This window comes from Poecilia mexicana, unplaced genomic scaffold (genome assembly GCF_051168715.1).
Source record: "Poecilia mexicana isolate PSO_F unplaced genomic scaffold, ASM5116871v1 scaffold_10, whole genome shotgun sequence".
Taxonomy (NCBI): domain Eukaryota; kingdom Metazoa; phylum Chordata; class Actinopteri; order Cyprinodontiformes; family Poeciliidae; genus Poecilia; species Poecilia mexicana.
In genome coordinates, this window is record NW_028263379.1 from 28511032 (window position 1) to 28526939 (window position 15908).

A 15908-nucleotide genomic window follows, 5' to 3' on the forward strand; every position below is an offset into this window, starting at 1 on the left:
CTTGACTATTTCTATGAATATCACACAAACTGTACCTTGATCCAGCCTCAGATACACAAACAGGCTGGAGTTTATAATCAGTCTAGATCTCAGCCTGAAATTGGTTGTAGCATTTAGCGCTGTGCCCATTTATCACATCTAGATAATTTTTTTATATGTGATCTGAAAATCTGAGATGTCGTTTGTGTAATTGTAATTTGATAAAATGGGGTCTGTCTTGGGTAATTTTTTTGCCTTGTGAATATTTTTTAAACTTTATTTTTAGGACTCTAAAGTGGGGCGAAAGTTAGATATTCTAGACAGGTCATCAGTCCATCACAAGAGCAGTTAGGGTCATCTTGTGCTGCACATTGGCATTCCACATGTCTTAACCTTTTTGTATCACTCTAGTTTGTTTTGTCCTGGTTTTGAGTGAAGTTGGCCACTCCACCTCCTTCAAATCAGACAAAATTGGTATCAAATTGTTTGTGCCACTATCATTTTAAGGATATTCTGAAATGTTTCTAGAGGGCATGAAAGGTCAACCAGCCCTCGTATCATCTTCAAATCAGACAAAATTGGTGTCAATCAACTTGACTATGTTTGTGCAGCAAAAAATTTTTTGTCCGTGATGCTTTGACTTTGGAGATACTGATGAAAGTTTAAAGGTCAGTTAGATTTAGTAAAGTGGGGATATGAGGGGTTGCTGGTTGACCCTTTGACCTTTAAACTTTCATTAATGTCCTAAAAGCCAAAGCAGCACAAACAAGAACATTTTTTTCTACCTTAAAGCAGCATTTCCTCTTAGTGAAACTTTCCAATGTCTTGTGATACAGATACAGTAAACTAATTGTGGTGCATTCAGTGGAGTCCTTTAGACTGAACTCAGACTGAAGGATGGCTTGTGCTAATTTTACCAGAATCTCTTTTACCTTACCCAGAACTGCTTTCCTGTGTTTTTTATTTTATCCCTGTTGACCTTGAATCCAGCAGCTTGACCTGCTGCCTCTTTGGGCAGCAGACTATCATCTTGTCAGAGTTGTTGGTGGCTGCTCCTATTACTCATACCACCTCCTTGAGTGTTACAGATTATGTTCACCTACCCGTGCAAAGATAAAGACACTAACTTTGATTCAGCTCAGCTTAATGATTAACCCAGGTACAAGGTTCTACTATGTGCAAGTCACATTTTGTTGCAAATTAATTTGAAGTGTTCATGAAATGTAACTTTAACAAGCCAGATAGAGTAGGGCGTACCACACTATCAATTATGCCTGTCAAAAAGTACAGGGCAGTGTGTGTTCTGCCTTACTTGGGTTAATATTGCTCAATGGCTTCAATTACATAACACTCCCATTTTAATAGGATTTCACAGGACATGCGACATCACAGCGCTCTGCGGAGATCAACTCTGTGCAGTGATTTATATGTCATCTTGACTCATGATTGGTTCTTCGGGTCGTCTGGCTTTATATAGATTAAGCAGAAATAGTGAGGGTCTTATGGAGTGAGGTCAGGATCAAATGACAAGCCGTTTCTGTTGAACATGAATGTTGTCAGCAAGGGCTTTGGAAAACGTATCAACTGTACTGACTGCTGTTTGTGTAATGTAATGTTTTTATTTTATTTTATTTTTTGCTCCTTTTTTACTTTTGGACAGCTACGATGCGTAACAGTGGCAACAAGGTATTGTTTTTACAGCAGGGAGGAGTTGATTAGTAATTCAAAAACTTAAATATCTGAACTACAATTTCTACTCAACATTCCAGAGGAGTTGAAAAGGAGGCTTCATGGAGAGAGAGACGTTTGAACCATCTCTTCCACCTATCATAATGGGCAAGGAACATTTCTCCGACTGCAACTTTTCTATCCAGCTTTTTAACCAAAGAGGAGTGGCAAAAGCAACTTGGGTGGATTAGCAGTTGCCTGCCAGCAACTGATGGGCTCCTACAGGATGTGTTACTGTGGAATATTGTCTCTGAACTGTTAACATGTCATGACGGTGATGACGTTGTCATACGGCAACAGTCTCCAGTCACAGGATTCTTCAGAGTTGACGCAGACCGACTACTACCAGATGCCCTTCCTGCCAACAGCATCCCCGTCCACAACTATCCAAACTTGGAAGATATGAGTTACAGCAACTTTTAATTTCACCTTTGGGATACATAAAATATTTTTGACCTGAATTGAAAAGTTTGAGTTTTACTCCAAATTCCAGTGCGTCATTGGCTGGTAGCCGTCCTGCTCCCTTCATTTTGTCCCACACATAAAAAGCTGCCTGATCCTTTCCTTCATAGCAGAAAGCCTTTGGCTGCTTAGCAACACTGAATGCCAACTCCGTCTGGCTGTCCGCGGCCACTCCCCTTTCAGTAGGATAAGGTGACATGTCGCCTCGCTCCTTTTGTAAGTGTGCAACCCAACCAGGGGCGCAGTTCCTAGCTGGACCTTGACACGTGTGTGCAGGCAGAGCATGGAGAAACAAACTTCCTCTTGATGTCTTGTGCAGGAGCTGCTGGGAGAGCCTGCAGGAGGCTCGCATGGAGAAAATGATATTACTGAGGAGGAGAACAAAAACCTAAACTAACAACGATCTGATCTCGTTCACTCAGCCTTTGTTGGTATTGATGCACGGCTGAGTTTGAACACAAGGCAGGAGGGCTGGTGGGATGGAGGCTGACTTGCACCGACGTCTACCCAGCTGGCTGAGTTTGACGTTTGGAAGGAAAATGGGGGTGGAAGACTCTCCTGAAACAAAATAAAATGTAAATGTGAATGTATTTTTATCCACATCACTGGACGGAGAGAGGACTAATAGATTCTGAAGGTTGGTTCATACTACACTTAAACACTCTCACTGAAAATGAGATTCATTTTTAGCAGTATTTTTGTTTTAGTGCTGCACAGCTTTGATCCCTCTGCCTCTGTTTTCCCATAAACACAGACAGGACACAGAGTCTGAAGTTGCTGTTCCTTATGTAACACTCATTGCTCATTTACATTTTTAACCAGGACAATCACTGCTTTTTATCAGCATTTCACTTGGTGATTATATTACCTTGGATGGGTAGTCCCTGCCAAAGTTCAGTGTGTGCAGCAATTCTTCAAGGCTTATGAATTCAGACTTGATTGTAAAGTTTGTAATGCACAACAAAGTGTGTTTCATGGATGGTAAGCCTAATTGATATTTACTCTATAAGGAATAAGGAGTTGTAAAGGTTGAAATATAATTTTTTTTAACTTGCTGTAGCATTTTTTTAATTTTTGCGATAACTCGTGTTTATTAACTATATATTGTTTTGTTTTGTTTTTCTCCAACTCTAAACGTTTTGATTCCTGTTGCCAGGTATTTTATTAGAAGATTTAGCTGGCAATGAATATTTTGTAAAAGTAGTTAAAAGCTGTTCAGTGTCATTTCACAGTATGTTGGATCGCACAATAACGGACAACACTGCAACCACAAAAACCACTTTGATGTAATATTTAGTTATTATATTTTTAAAGAAAGGCATTCACAGTGTGCTTGCTGATAATTTATCCCATCTGTGTATGAACTTTCACAGCCTTGGATGCCTTCGTATGACGAAGAATTCAGCTGCCAAGTTGTTTAAAGAACTTTCATTCATTGTCTAAATATGCTTGATACTTAAATTAACTGTAATTCAATTACAGTAATAACTGTGACCTTAACTTGGACGATTCTGTATTTTCTTCAGTGTATGTGGTTTTTTACGACTCTTTCTTCACAATGTTAGACCTTAGTATGCAATGAAACAATAAATAATCCAAGTTATTAAAGGCAGAGCCAAGCATTAGTGGACTGCCTTAGAAAACAAATTGAAGTTTAAGTTTTAACAAATAGGAAGGATTTTAAAGGGAACTACCTGATTTGTACATTGAGCTGTCCAAGGTTTTAAATATTTGTATTTGGATAGGTTTAAAGTTTTTATTTTTAATTTTTTTTAAAATGGTAAAGAATTCCCTCAGTCTTTCTAGTTTTAATGTTTTTGTGGTATTTGTGATCTGATCTCTGTACTCTTTCTTTGTTTTGTTTCTACAGTGGTGCCTTTGTTGTTGTGTCTGGCAAGCTTTGCTGTCCAACCTGCTTAAGCAAACACAATAGTGCCACAGCAAAGCTATTAAGATGTCAACATCTCAGACTGAACGGCTGCTGGCCTAATAGTTTATTTAGGGTTAGACTTATTATTAATTCACGTCAGATGGCTCATTTTAGTTTGCTTGCATTTCATCAAAATTATTTTAACAGGAAGTTTAAGTATTTGCCATAAAACTATATAAACTGACATCAATCATAGTTGATTCCAGTTCAATTGAGGTTTGGCATATTAACACAAATCTGGGCCTATGTCATGACCTCCTACTTTGAGTATTTTTGTAAAATTTATAAAAAGTAAATTTTTAAGAGTTTAGAAAGAAAGTGACATTCCTTTCTTTTTCTTGTTCAGGCCTGCTCAACAAATGTGATGGATTACATGGGTGTTGGCCGAAAGACCGAACTTGAATCCAGTCCTGACTCTACAATGGCTAAGACATTTAATTTACCAAGTGACCCCATTGAGAGCTCAGCAGATACCCCACCGAGAGACGGGCAGCTTTCTACATCACCCGACTCCGACGGTATTTCTAGCCTGAGTGAAAGAGAAGCCAGTGGCTCCCCTTACATCAACACAGACCACTGTCTAAACGAACATTCCTCTGTGGGCAGCAGCCACACTTTCACCTCAGCACAGCAGGATCTTCTCACCGTTGTAACTTCAAATATGAATGAAACATTTATTAACGCACCTGTAATTAGAAGTCCGGATTCCCAGGACAAAAGTTTGAGCCTTGCTCATCATGGACAAACTGGACCTGAGACAGATGAGAGTTCTAGTAAACATGGAGAACGAGACGATAAGAATGAGGAGATCGCCTCAAACGCGGCTGGAGGAGAAGGCAAGTTGAGTTCAAGTGACACTTCCTGTTGTGGATACAGTGGGAATGGGCACATCTTACTAAGCTCTGGAGAAATGGTGGTGAGAAGTCACTGTTCGGGTCTGGAAGATCAGTGCCTTGTGATATTCTCCTCGATGGAGGATTCAAGCGTTTCTGCTACCGCAGGCACCATGTCTTTGCCTTTAGAGTCTATCATGCCAGATGTTTGCAAAGCATCCACAGAGCAAGAGACCAAGGAAAGCATGGGACATCCTACTCTTGGTGTGACTTTCAACCAGGCGAACAGTTTGGATAATCTCACTGAGGAAATTGATACGTCAGCATTCGACTCCCATGTACCACTGCCAAGTGAAGGTGGTCTTTTCTTGACCTTTATTTGTGAAACACCGACCGACCAGACAAACCAGATCAAGTCATCCGGTGCTGACGCAGAGCTTCTGTCTCAGGTTACAGAAGAGTTTACTTCAGAACTTGGCAAAACCTTTGGGTCCACTGTGTCAGGAGCGCAGGACAGCGATGGTGACATTCATACGTCCACTCCGGTGCAGTGCATTGGAAACAAGATACCTAGCCTCTCCTCTCTCCTCTCTCCTTTCAATGAAAATGTTAACAGCCCAAGTTTGCAGCTCGAGAAAAGGAAGCACATTTTTGTCGCCTCTAAAGAGTGTCCGGTTGCAGGACTCACACCATCAATCTGCAAAGTCAAGAAAACAGAATCACAAAAGGTTCCCATATCCGACATTGATACTGTGAAATTTAAAGATTTAACTAGAATGACACAGCGAGCAGCTGTACCAGGCACTGATAAACTACAAAAGTCCCAGCAGGTTAAAAAAAATGGTGAGGTTAATAAAAAAAACACTTTTAGGTTTACCACTACCAAAGTTATGGGCAGAAATACGGGCGCCTCTGCTACCTCTAAAACATTTGGTCCTACTGGACAAGTTAAAAGAGCTGCTGCTTCAGGACTAACTGGCAAATCTTCACATGGGTGTGATGCAGTATCTTTACCTGATCTCCATCCAGCTGTCCAAGAATATGTTCCAGTGGTCCAGTGCAGTGAAAGCAACTTTGAAGGGATGCCAGCAAACACCAGCCAAGTATCCAAGGAATCTGCACAACATGCTGGCGGCCTGAGCAGTACTTCGGAAATGTTGTCGTCTAGACGGAGCCAAGTGGATCCCAAACCCACTCCAAAGAAGGGTGTTTCAAACAAAACTGGGGTCGGCTCAGGTTCAGCTGTGGGTCAAGACAGAATGTGGGCTCGCCGCTACGCTGAGGGTTTGCCCAAAGACAAGAAAGCAACTCAAGGGGTCGCGGCTGGTTTTCCAGCTTCTCGAGATGATGGTGGCAAGAACTCAACCAAAGCAGGCAGTCCGAAGTGCCCTTCTCAGCTTAAGCACGTTGAGGAAGCAAACAGTCCTGCGGACAACTCAAGAGGAGTAAAGAAGACCAGTTTGGTGGTGAGTGGATACTTGAACACACACCATTTGGGCAGTTTGTTTTGTATGGGGTTTACACTTTTTGTTTTTCCCCGTCTCCCAGGCAGAAGCCAGCAAGTCAGCAGGAGCTCATCTGAATGAAAATAAAAGTAGAACTCAAGATCTTGGTTCTCCCAGACAAAATAGAGGAGCACCACGTCCCCAGCCTCCAGCTGCCAGTCCCAGACTCACCCCTCTGTCAGCCAGGTCCAAACGGGGAGCCCTGAGAACGACTGAGAGCAGGATCACAGGAACTGCTGGGAAGGCCCAAACAAGCACAAGTAGCGAAGGTAGGCTTATCTTTCAATTAAGTTTATTTATTAGTCCCAGAAAAACACTGGACAGTACTGAGCTTGTGGTCATGCTAAAGTAATGAGTGAGATGGGTTCAAGTTAAAGATTCATTTGGATACCTTTATTCTCCAAGTAATTCATGCCAAGTATATTATTTAAAATGTATTGATTTTAGTCATTTCTTTGTAAATAAAAAATTTACTAAAATATTATATACAGCTCTGGAAAAATTTAAGAGACCACTTCATATTATCAGTGCACTTGTGTAACAAGTACAGGGATGAATTTGGAAAGTCATAAAAGACACAAATTATCTCCAAATGATCTGAGAAAAATAAAACTTGAAGCTGCCTGGAACTCATTCTTCTTTAGTGTTATATGCCAGAACTGCAGCCTAGCAAAAATACACAGAAGTAGAAGTGGTTTAATGCTCAGGCACTTGGACAACGTAAGAAAGGCTGAAACCCTTTAGTTTTCTAAAATAATAATTTAAAAATTTGGTTCTCAAAAATAACCAAAACATCACTCCAGTTGTGTCATTCTGTAATGACTGTCTATATATATATTGAGTGTCACTTTTTGAAATTAGTTACTAAAATTAATTAATTCATTATTATTCATTCAAAATTAATTCTGTAATTTATTGAGATACACCTGTTAGTTTGGCAGCCAACTACATATATCATAATGTTGAATGAAGCAGGCTGCTGTAGCATGGTCTCACCATCAGATGGTGATGTTGAGCATGTTCTGATATGGGCTTAAGCGGTTACACCACTTTAGAAAACCGTGACATTTGGTGGTTGTAAATGTATTAATTTTAGCTGGAGAGTTTCTGGTATTTTATTTACAATCAAGAGCAAAGTACAGTGGTTTTGCTTTTTTTGTTGAAAATTTTTGTCATTTTGTGTGTTTTTTGTTGTTTTTTTTCCATTTTCTCAATTGCATACCAGGCAGTCACAAAGCCGTGGGAACAGAGGAGACATCCACAGGCATTAAGCTCCATCAAAATGCACCCAAGCCTCCTCAAACTCTCGGTCGCTCCTCACTCGTGGGCCGTCCCGTGGTTCCTGTTAGACCCCCAAAGAAGATCTCGGTTATGGGTCAGGATTCTAAGAATACACCAGGTGAGGCTTATTGATTTGCAGAAATAAGGACAGCTACTGCAGGCTAATACACAAATGTGTAAAATCAGTTTTTAGTGTGAAGACCACAATTTTCTTTTTTACCCACTGATTATACAGCTGGAACAGGAGGGAGGTGTTGACCAATTTCAGGCCTTCATATGAATTTATTTATTTTTTCTTTCTTGTTTCTCTTTCTAAAAGATGTTTTAAATAAACTAGTCTTAAGGCCAGTAGTATAAAGCATGAGGACGTCTGTTATGAACTGGTTCTCTCACCCAGAATATTCAATAGACTGCAGCCCACTGTGATTGGCTGGGAGAACCCGTACTTCAAACTGGGGAACCCCACCTTGTGTTGTCATGGCAACGCCCGCTGTTCCACTCTACTTAACACACAACGTAGCCTGGAGGAGTAAAAGCAGACACATTCAGACCCATGTCCTCTGAGGTGGACAGAAAGCAAAGTCTCCAAATTCTGAGCTGAAAACTTATGGATGGCTACAACGGACTTCGAAGCTGCACCTGGACTGAGTCCCCAGCTCACGTCTTCCATAACTCCTCTATAGTCGGACGTAACCATGCAGAATCCAGCTGTCACCTCGCGCTGCTGACGTGTCTGCTCATCGGATCCTATCGCCTCTGTATCGTCCCTTTGTTGACTGCGTTTCATGGAAACGGTAGAAAGCTTTGGAGACGTAACGGCAAATTACAAGTGGCTGTTGCTGTTTACCGTTAGGTAGACTTGTAGCATTCAGGTTTAGCAGAAACTATAATTTTGCACAGTATGTAAAACTTTCATGTTTTGTTTATTCTTTCCCTGGCAAATGGTAGTCACGATGATCAACATTCTGTTCGTAATTTTGTTTTTTGTTGATTTAATAGAATAGAATTTTATTTTCAGTTCAAAAATACTCTATTGATCCCAACATGATTATTGGCTTGTTTTACGTTCTGCAGTTGAAATATTAAATTTATCTGAATTTACATGGCCACTCTGTATTTAACCCATTCATGTCTATAATTGTTCTTTAGTTTCCGGAAGAGCTGCACAGAAATCAACACCAATTAAATCTTCTTTGCTGAAAGCAAAGCTTATTTCAGCTCCTTCAAGAAACAATGGATCAGGTAGGAATCTTATGGGTCTGAGGTCATATTTTACAAATTTTGTAAAAGCAATAGTTGAGGTTTTTTAAAGTGAGGTTTTGTCAAAATGTTTTAAGCAGTTACTATCTTTCCTGAAGTAGATAAATCTTTCTGTGTCAACATTAAGCATAAATATAGGTTATTCAGTGCCACAGACTGGCATTAATGGGTTATCCAAGAATGGCTAAGATCAAGTCGGACTAAAGAAAAGTCATAGTGGTTTGTGTAAACGCTATTTTATGAAGCTTTTCAATGCTGACACATTTGCACTGGATAATAATTTAAACAGCAGACCTAGGAGGCAGTGTGACAAGTGACATTCCTGTTTGAAACCTTTGCTAAGAACACACTTTGCAAATCATATCCAGTCAGTGTAACTGTCTGATAGAAAGGTAAAGAGATGTTAAAAGCAAAACATATGTTGCCGTTTAAGCGAACACCGTTTTTCTAGAACTGCGTCACTCGGAGTGGCAGTATGTTGGAGTAGCTCTCTGACTCCCAGTCAGATTTTGTTTTTTCATTTTTTAAACTTTCATTCATGCGATTCTGACAGAATATATTTTTCTTTTTAACAACCGTTTCTTCTGATTTTGGATGCTGTGCAGCTGAATAGATTTTTTTTTTTTTTTTTTAACTAACAGTTCTTACACTTTGCTCATTTGTTATGATGCGTAACCTTAGCAATAAGATGGCTTATAACAGAAGGCAGCTGATTAACATGGCAAAAGCTGAAATAATGCCACAACTCAAGCCAGAAATCCCAGTGGACGTGAAAAGGAGGTGTTGTGGATGCAGAGCAGGAGTAAAGAGGAGAGGGAGAAGGAGGAACTTCAAACATCTCTTCTGTCAATCATAATGGGCAACAGGGTTTTGTTAGCCAACAAGCTGGATGAGCTTCGAGCCCTGACAAGGACTCAGCAAGAGTATAAGCAGAATCGTATCCCCGACTCCAACGTCTCCCTGCCAGGCTACCTAGCCATTTGAGCAGACAGAGATTGAAATGGCAGGAAAAGTAAAGGAGGTGGATTAGCAGTGCTTGTGTCATCCAGGACATGTTACTGTGAAGTGTCGTTCAGACATTGAACTCTTGGCATTAAGTTTTCTTCCATATTATTTACCAAGAGTGTTACCAGTGTTATTTTGGCAGCTGTCTACATCTCACCCTCAGCTGTTAACAGTAATGCATGAGATGTCATCAGTTCTGTTGTTGCTAAGATACAGACACAACACTCCAATACATCTGTGGCATTATTTGGTGATTTTAATCATGCTTCACTCTCTTCTACACTGCCAGCGTTTCACCAGTTTCTGCTGCTCCACCCGAGAAAGCAAGACATTGGATTTGTTTTACACAAATGTAAAGGACTCGTATAACTCCAAAACCAATTCCTCCTCTGGGGAAATCAGATCACAACCTTGTTTTTTTTTCTGCTCTGAAATATAAACGCCTTGGTCAGAGGCTACCTGTAGCAAAAAAGACTGTGAGAAAGTGATCACAGGAAGCTGAAGAAGCCCTGCAGAGTTGTTTTTGAGGTTACAGATTGGATTGCCCTTTGCCAGCCACATGGAGATAACCTCAGTATCATGAATGATTTGGCTCAGGAAAAACTTCATCCTCCTCCTCTCCTGTCCCCAGCCAAACGGACATCCCACCCTTCTTTGACCTACAGCTTTCCTGTCAAACCTCCTCAGTCATGGACTCATCTGCTTCCAATTTAGTCCATTTTTTAAAGTAGATAATCATCAGCTTCGTTGTAAATAACCATTCTATGTAAAGTTGAAGACGGTTTAAAGGATCGTTTAATGGGAGTTACGAAAAAGATGTTTTCGAAGCTGGAAATTGTCCATTGTCATAGTTTATCTTAGACTGGCTGTTAGATTCTGCCTCTAGGGCCAACTAATCTGGAGTTTTACTAAATAAAGATACTAGGACAGCTTTCTGCCACAGGTTAGACATCAAATGATTGAAACTTAACAGAACACAAACTTTAAAAATCCTCAACCATCCCTTTTGAAATAAAGTCTCAATTTATACAAATAGGCTAGCATACTCTCTAGGAATGATTATTGTTTTTTTTAATTTAACATCTTCAAACTAATCTTGTATTCTATCAAACATTGTATGGTATTGGCACATGATGAAAACATTTTAATCATGATTTGATTGTGTCACTTCTACCTCTGTTGAAGTTTTTCCTAGTTAGTTCAGCTTTATAGCTGCACACAAGTGTCAGTTTTCAGTGTTGGAGACCAGCATTCTGCTTCATGATGGGTTGGATTAACTTCAGCTTTTTCTCCCATGTGAATCTTCTCCTTGTAGCGACCTTGACTGCAGCTTCCACAAGCAAAGGATCATCAAGCTCTGCAGTCACTCCACTGAAAAAGACAAACCATGGAAAACTTGTTGAACAAACATATTGTGGAACTGGTAAGGTTCCTTTTGTTACTTTTAAGCATGGCCACCTCGCTTACTTGATTTATTTCAACACTCCTTTAAAATGTCTAGATGCAAGAATCGATGATCATATGGGTTCTAACGCCATCTTGAAAAGTCTAAAAACGTTTGGAGTTTACCTTTACAATCATCTGGGGCTGGTTAGTTTGGGAGATGAAGATAATGGGAGCGTGGTCAGTTATTTGAATTTCCTGATGCATTACTTTATCTACAAGCTAATATATGTTTTTTTGTGTCCTTTTTCTACCAATTTTTATTGAAATTACATCTTTTATTTGTCATTTGCCATATTGCAAACAGATTTTTTAGTCAAACTCTGACCATGTTGATTTTTGATTTATTAAACGAAAATCCAGGGATAAATGTTGGCTCATTTAAAAATCAAGTTGGGCCATTTAAATTATTTTAAAACTTAGTTAAGGAACCAAAAGTTCACTTTAAAATCCTGACTGGAGTCTGGCTCAGATGCTAATCAAAGCATTGAAACTGCTGTTTTAATAAATATGAACAGAGGAAAGCTGTCAGTATATCATGATTTTAAAAATACAGATTATTTTAAAAATCTGTATTTTTAAATCTTTTTAAAAATATTTAAAAACAAGACAAAATATTATTTATTTATTTATTTTGCTGTTTTTATGATATCTGAAGCATACTGATAGTAAAACCTGACTCTGCAAGTACTTTGACCACAAAATCATGCTATTCATTCTGCAAAATTATAACGTTTTCAAATTGAAGATTTCTAGAAAATCTGTGTCAGTTTTTCTATGTTCTGCTTCATGTGAATGTTTTTTGGTAGCGAAGAATATGAGGCGTCCTTATTGCTTTTTTTTAAGCTCATTTTGGATATTCCTCACATTTAGTTTTAGTCACCTGACAAAACCTGAGCAGCCTGTCGGCTCCCATTCCTCCTGGTGCAAATAAACGAGGGAAATGTTCTGTAGCCAGAGAACTGCATTCAGTTGTTACTGACTGCAGCTCTTCTGAGCGCTCCGCCCACACCGCCTGCCCTCTCCTCTCTGTCTCTGTTCGTATCCTGGCTCTGCTTCAGCACCGCCATCATCATGCTCGGAAATGCAGCTCTTAAAGATTCGCGTTTTTGGCAAAAACTGAAGCTTACAGAATTAAGGGACTTTTTTTTTTTTTTTTTTTGCTCACATCTATGAGCCTGGGCCACAGCGGCTGGTCATCCTTTATGCTCTCAGCTGGGAATTCGTTTTCTAACTTGGAAGGTTTGCCATGCTGAACTGGGTGCCCTCACTTTTTTCAAGTCCGTCCCTGTGGAGTAACTATTTCAACTTCTTTATGTTGTTTTTATTTATTCTCTTCCTGTCCTGATCAGAGTAATCTAAAAACACTTCCAAAGCTGCTGGTGAGCACATCAAGGATGAGGCATCTACATTAGGACAACGATTTAGATTTTGATATTATTATTGGCTGAATTATTTGTTCTTGAGCCATGTTATGGTCTCCAAAGCTCCCCCTGTCAATCATCCATGTGCGTCTGACCGCCAAAGGCTTACTGCGAAACATTCAGCTGCTGTCAGGATGCAGGAAAAGCCCTGTGGTTTTCAAAGCAGGTCTGTCAGGTATATGTATGTGTTTTTGACTGCTGTAGTATTTCTATTTTTCTCTCTCCTTTCAAGTATAGTTAACTGTTCCTACAGGCTATTTTTAGTAATACTTCTTGATGTTTGGCCAAGCAAGTGGTTCAAGGTTCATTTACTTACCTTGCTCAGCAAAACCTGCAACTCCACAGAAGTATTCTTAAATGTGACTGCAGTTTTACCAGCTGTAAACAAACACAGTTTGAAGGCATATTGACATTCTTGGTTGGTTTGCATAATTTTTTAAGGCTCCGTTTTATGCAGCTGTCGAGCAAACAGTCTCTTTATTTCCTCACTGAAACAGAATATTCTTGTTTTACTCTGTGCATGAAGGTTATTTTGATCCGGGTCACTTTGTTGTGATCGGTCAGCAGTTTTTCTGGGAACATGGCACAGTAGTAAATCAATATGTTGCTGCTTTCATAATAATCAAAACAGTCCTGAGGGCAGACTGCAACCATGAACTAATAACACAAAAATATCACATTTAAAGTTAGAAATAGATTAGATCAGCCTTTATTGACCCACAAAGGGAGCAATCAGGTGCATCAGGAGTATGTTAACAAAGAAAAAAATGTTCTTTAAGTGTTAAAAACAATGAGAGAAGCAATAACAAAGATACTATAACAGAAAATACAGTGCAGTTAGAAATAAAAATATCTGACTCACGATCCAAAGGATCCCGCTGAGTCGGATAACTTTTTCCAAAAATGTAGAGAATATTTACAGTACATTATATCAGTGCAAAAAAAGATGCTGATATCTGTGTCTCCAATTTTAATTCGTAAAATAAACATTTTAAACCAAAAGAATAACGCGGTGGTAAAGTTGTACTTATCTCAGACAGTGACCCTCTGTTTAAATCCCTTTCTGTGCAGAGAATAGGCATCAGTAATTGCTGCCACCAAGCACCATAACAAGTGTCTAATTGTGAGGGGTCTCCTTACCCATCATGCCTTGTGCTGTGATGTGATATCTCTGAACAGTGTCAGTGTGTTGACTTGATGCTACGTTTTCAATATGGAGACATGCGACATGTCTGAAATGAAGGGGCAGCGTGTTTCATCACGACTGTCTGGACTTTTAAAAGGACAAACTCATGGGGTCAGTCGTCTGTTTCCATGGTTACAGAGACTTTGATTGTTCAGATTTGTATTTTCTAGAAAACAAAAAATGAACAAAGCCAGTGATGCTTCCTCTCACTCGTTGTGAACACAGAAATATTTGTTGCCCATCTTTCTATTATTACACTTGTTTGAAGAAACCAGTGAACAATGGAGAACTTATATAAGCTAAAATAAAAGTAGGCAGTCTTGCGTGTCTTGGATTGAAGCTGTATTACTTCTCAAGATCACTTCTGAATAATTTAACAGGTGACGGCTTAAATTATTAAAATTCTGCAGCATTTTATAACGTCCACCTGTGGTCTTGGATAAAAGCCCAAGCAGTTTATTTTTATATCTGCATGTAATTTCACTTCATGAATATATTTATGATAAACTTAAAAATCTCCTTTGGGTCAAAATTTCTTAGTTAAATCTGAAATAATTTTGTTACTTTTAATGTTACAGACTAATAGAGATCTACTTATCATTTCATATTTATACAGCGTAAGCACAGGATACCATAAAGGACTTCTGATTATCTTGCTGAAACTAATCGATTTACTGCAAGCTGATTTACTCTGAAAATCCAGCAGAGGGCAGTGTAACTTCAAGGAGAAATTAGAGGTGTTTTAGTTTTTTGTTTTTTTTCCCCCCTATTTTTGATATAGCTGTCTAACTATTATGCAAAAACTTGATCTAAGGATATAAAGAATTAATATATAATGGAAACTTGGTACCTTAAAGTCTAGAGACACAGTGTGTGTTTTTATTGGAGCAGAAGAATTAATTGCCAGATGTTTTATATTCATGAGTCAGAATAGAAAGATCCACTGAGTGAGTGGATCTTTAAGATTTAAAACTCTTAAATCAGCAGCTCGCTTTCTTATTTTGCAGAAAACCCAGAAAGATTGGGTGGAGGAGTCAGTTTACCAAAACATCCTACTTTTACACACTCATTAAACCAACAGTGGAAAAATGTGCTCAGTCCCCAAAAGAGTCAAACTCACAACAATGCTGTTATGTAAACAGCATCATAAAGTGCATCTTTATCATAAATTCAAAATTTTTATGACCATTATTTGTTTGTTTTTTCATGTGAATGAACAGTAGCCACACAAACCAGACTGTGTAAAACAAATAAATGTTACATAACCAGAGTTCTGTAGTCACTAGTTACATTATCTCAGTTCTATTTACTTGAGTAACATTTTTAGAAAAGAGTTACTTATAGGGAGTATTTTTACTAGGCTGTACTTTTTACTTGTAACTTTATTATGAAGTATTTCTACACTTTAGTAAAATGTCTGGCTGCTCTACCCACTGAATGAAGAACAAGTTTGTTTGAACCAAAAATTCACCAGACAGACACGCCTGCAGGTTTTGTTAGAAGTTTCATAAATTTTCTATTGGAAAGAATTGATATGGAAAAAATATTTCCTTTACCTGAAATTATTTTCATTTTGGACTGTAAAATACATAATGTTTTGTGGAAATTTTGGTGTCGGTCCATCTGATTGTGTCATTTTTAAATATTAAATAGATGATATTTTGATCAGTTACTCAGTACTTGAGTTGAGTTTTTACCAAATACTTTTTACTCGAGTAATTTCTTGAGCAGCTACTTTTGAATAAAAATATGCTAAAATTGTGCTTCTCTTACTTGAGTATACATTTTGGTTACTCTACCTACATCTGTACATAATAAATAAAGCCAACATCATTTACAAACAACTGTTTTCAGTCACACAAATGGAAGTTA

At 38.7% G+C, this 15908-nt stretch overlaps 1 protein-coding gene across 3 annotated transcripts in view; it reads left to right on the forward strand.

Moving 5' to 3' along the window:
- The window catches only part of mtus1a (microtubule associated tumor suppressor 1a), a 29673-nt gene that overhangs the window by 782 nt on the left and 12983 nt on the right, over positions 1 to 15908 (forward strand). For all 3 annotated transcript variants that reach the window (XM_088009773.1, XM_015008867.2, XM_088009772.1), the window contains exons 2-6: positions 4446 to 6398; positions 6481 to 6706; positions 7663 to 7836; positions 8868 to 8960; positions 11299 to 11406. In XM_088009773.1, the coding sequence (XP_087865899.1) occupies positions 4464 to 6398; positions 6481 to 6706; positions 7663 to 7836; positions 8868 to 8960; positions 11299 to 11406 (2536 nt within the window). In that variant the 5' untranslated portion in view covers positions 4446 to 4463. The remainder of the gene's footprint in view (positions 1 to 4445; positions 6399 to 6480; positions 6707 to 7662; positions 7837 to 8867; positions 8961 to 11298; positions 11407 to 15908) is intronic.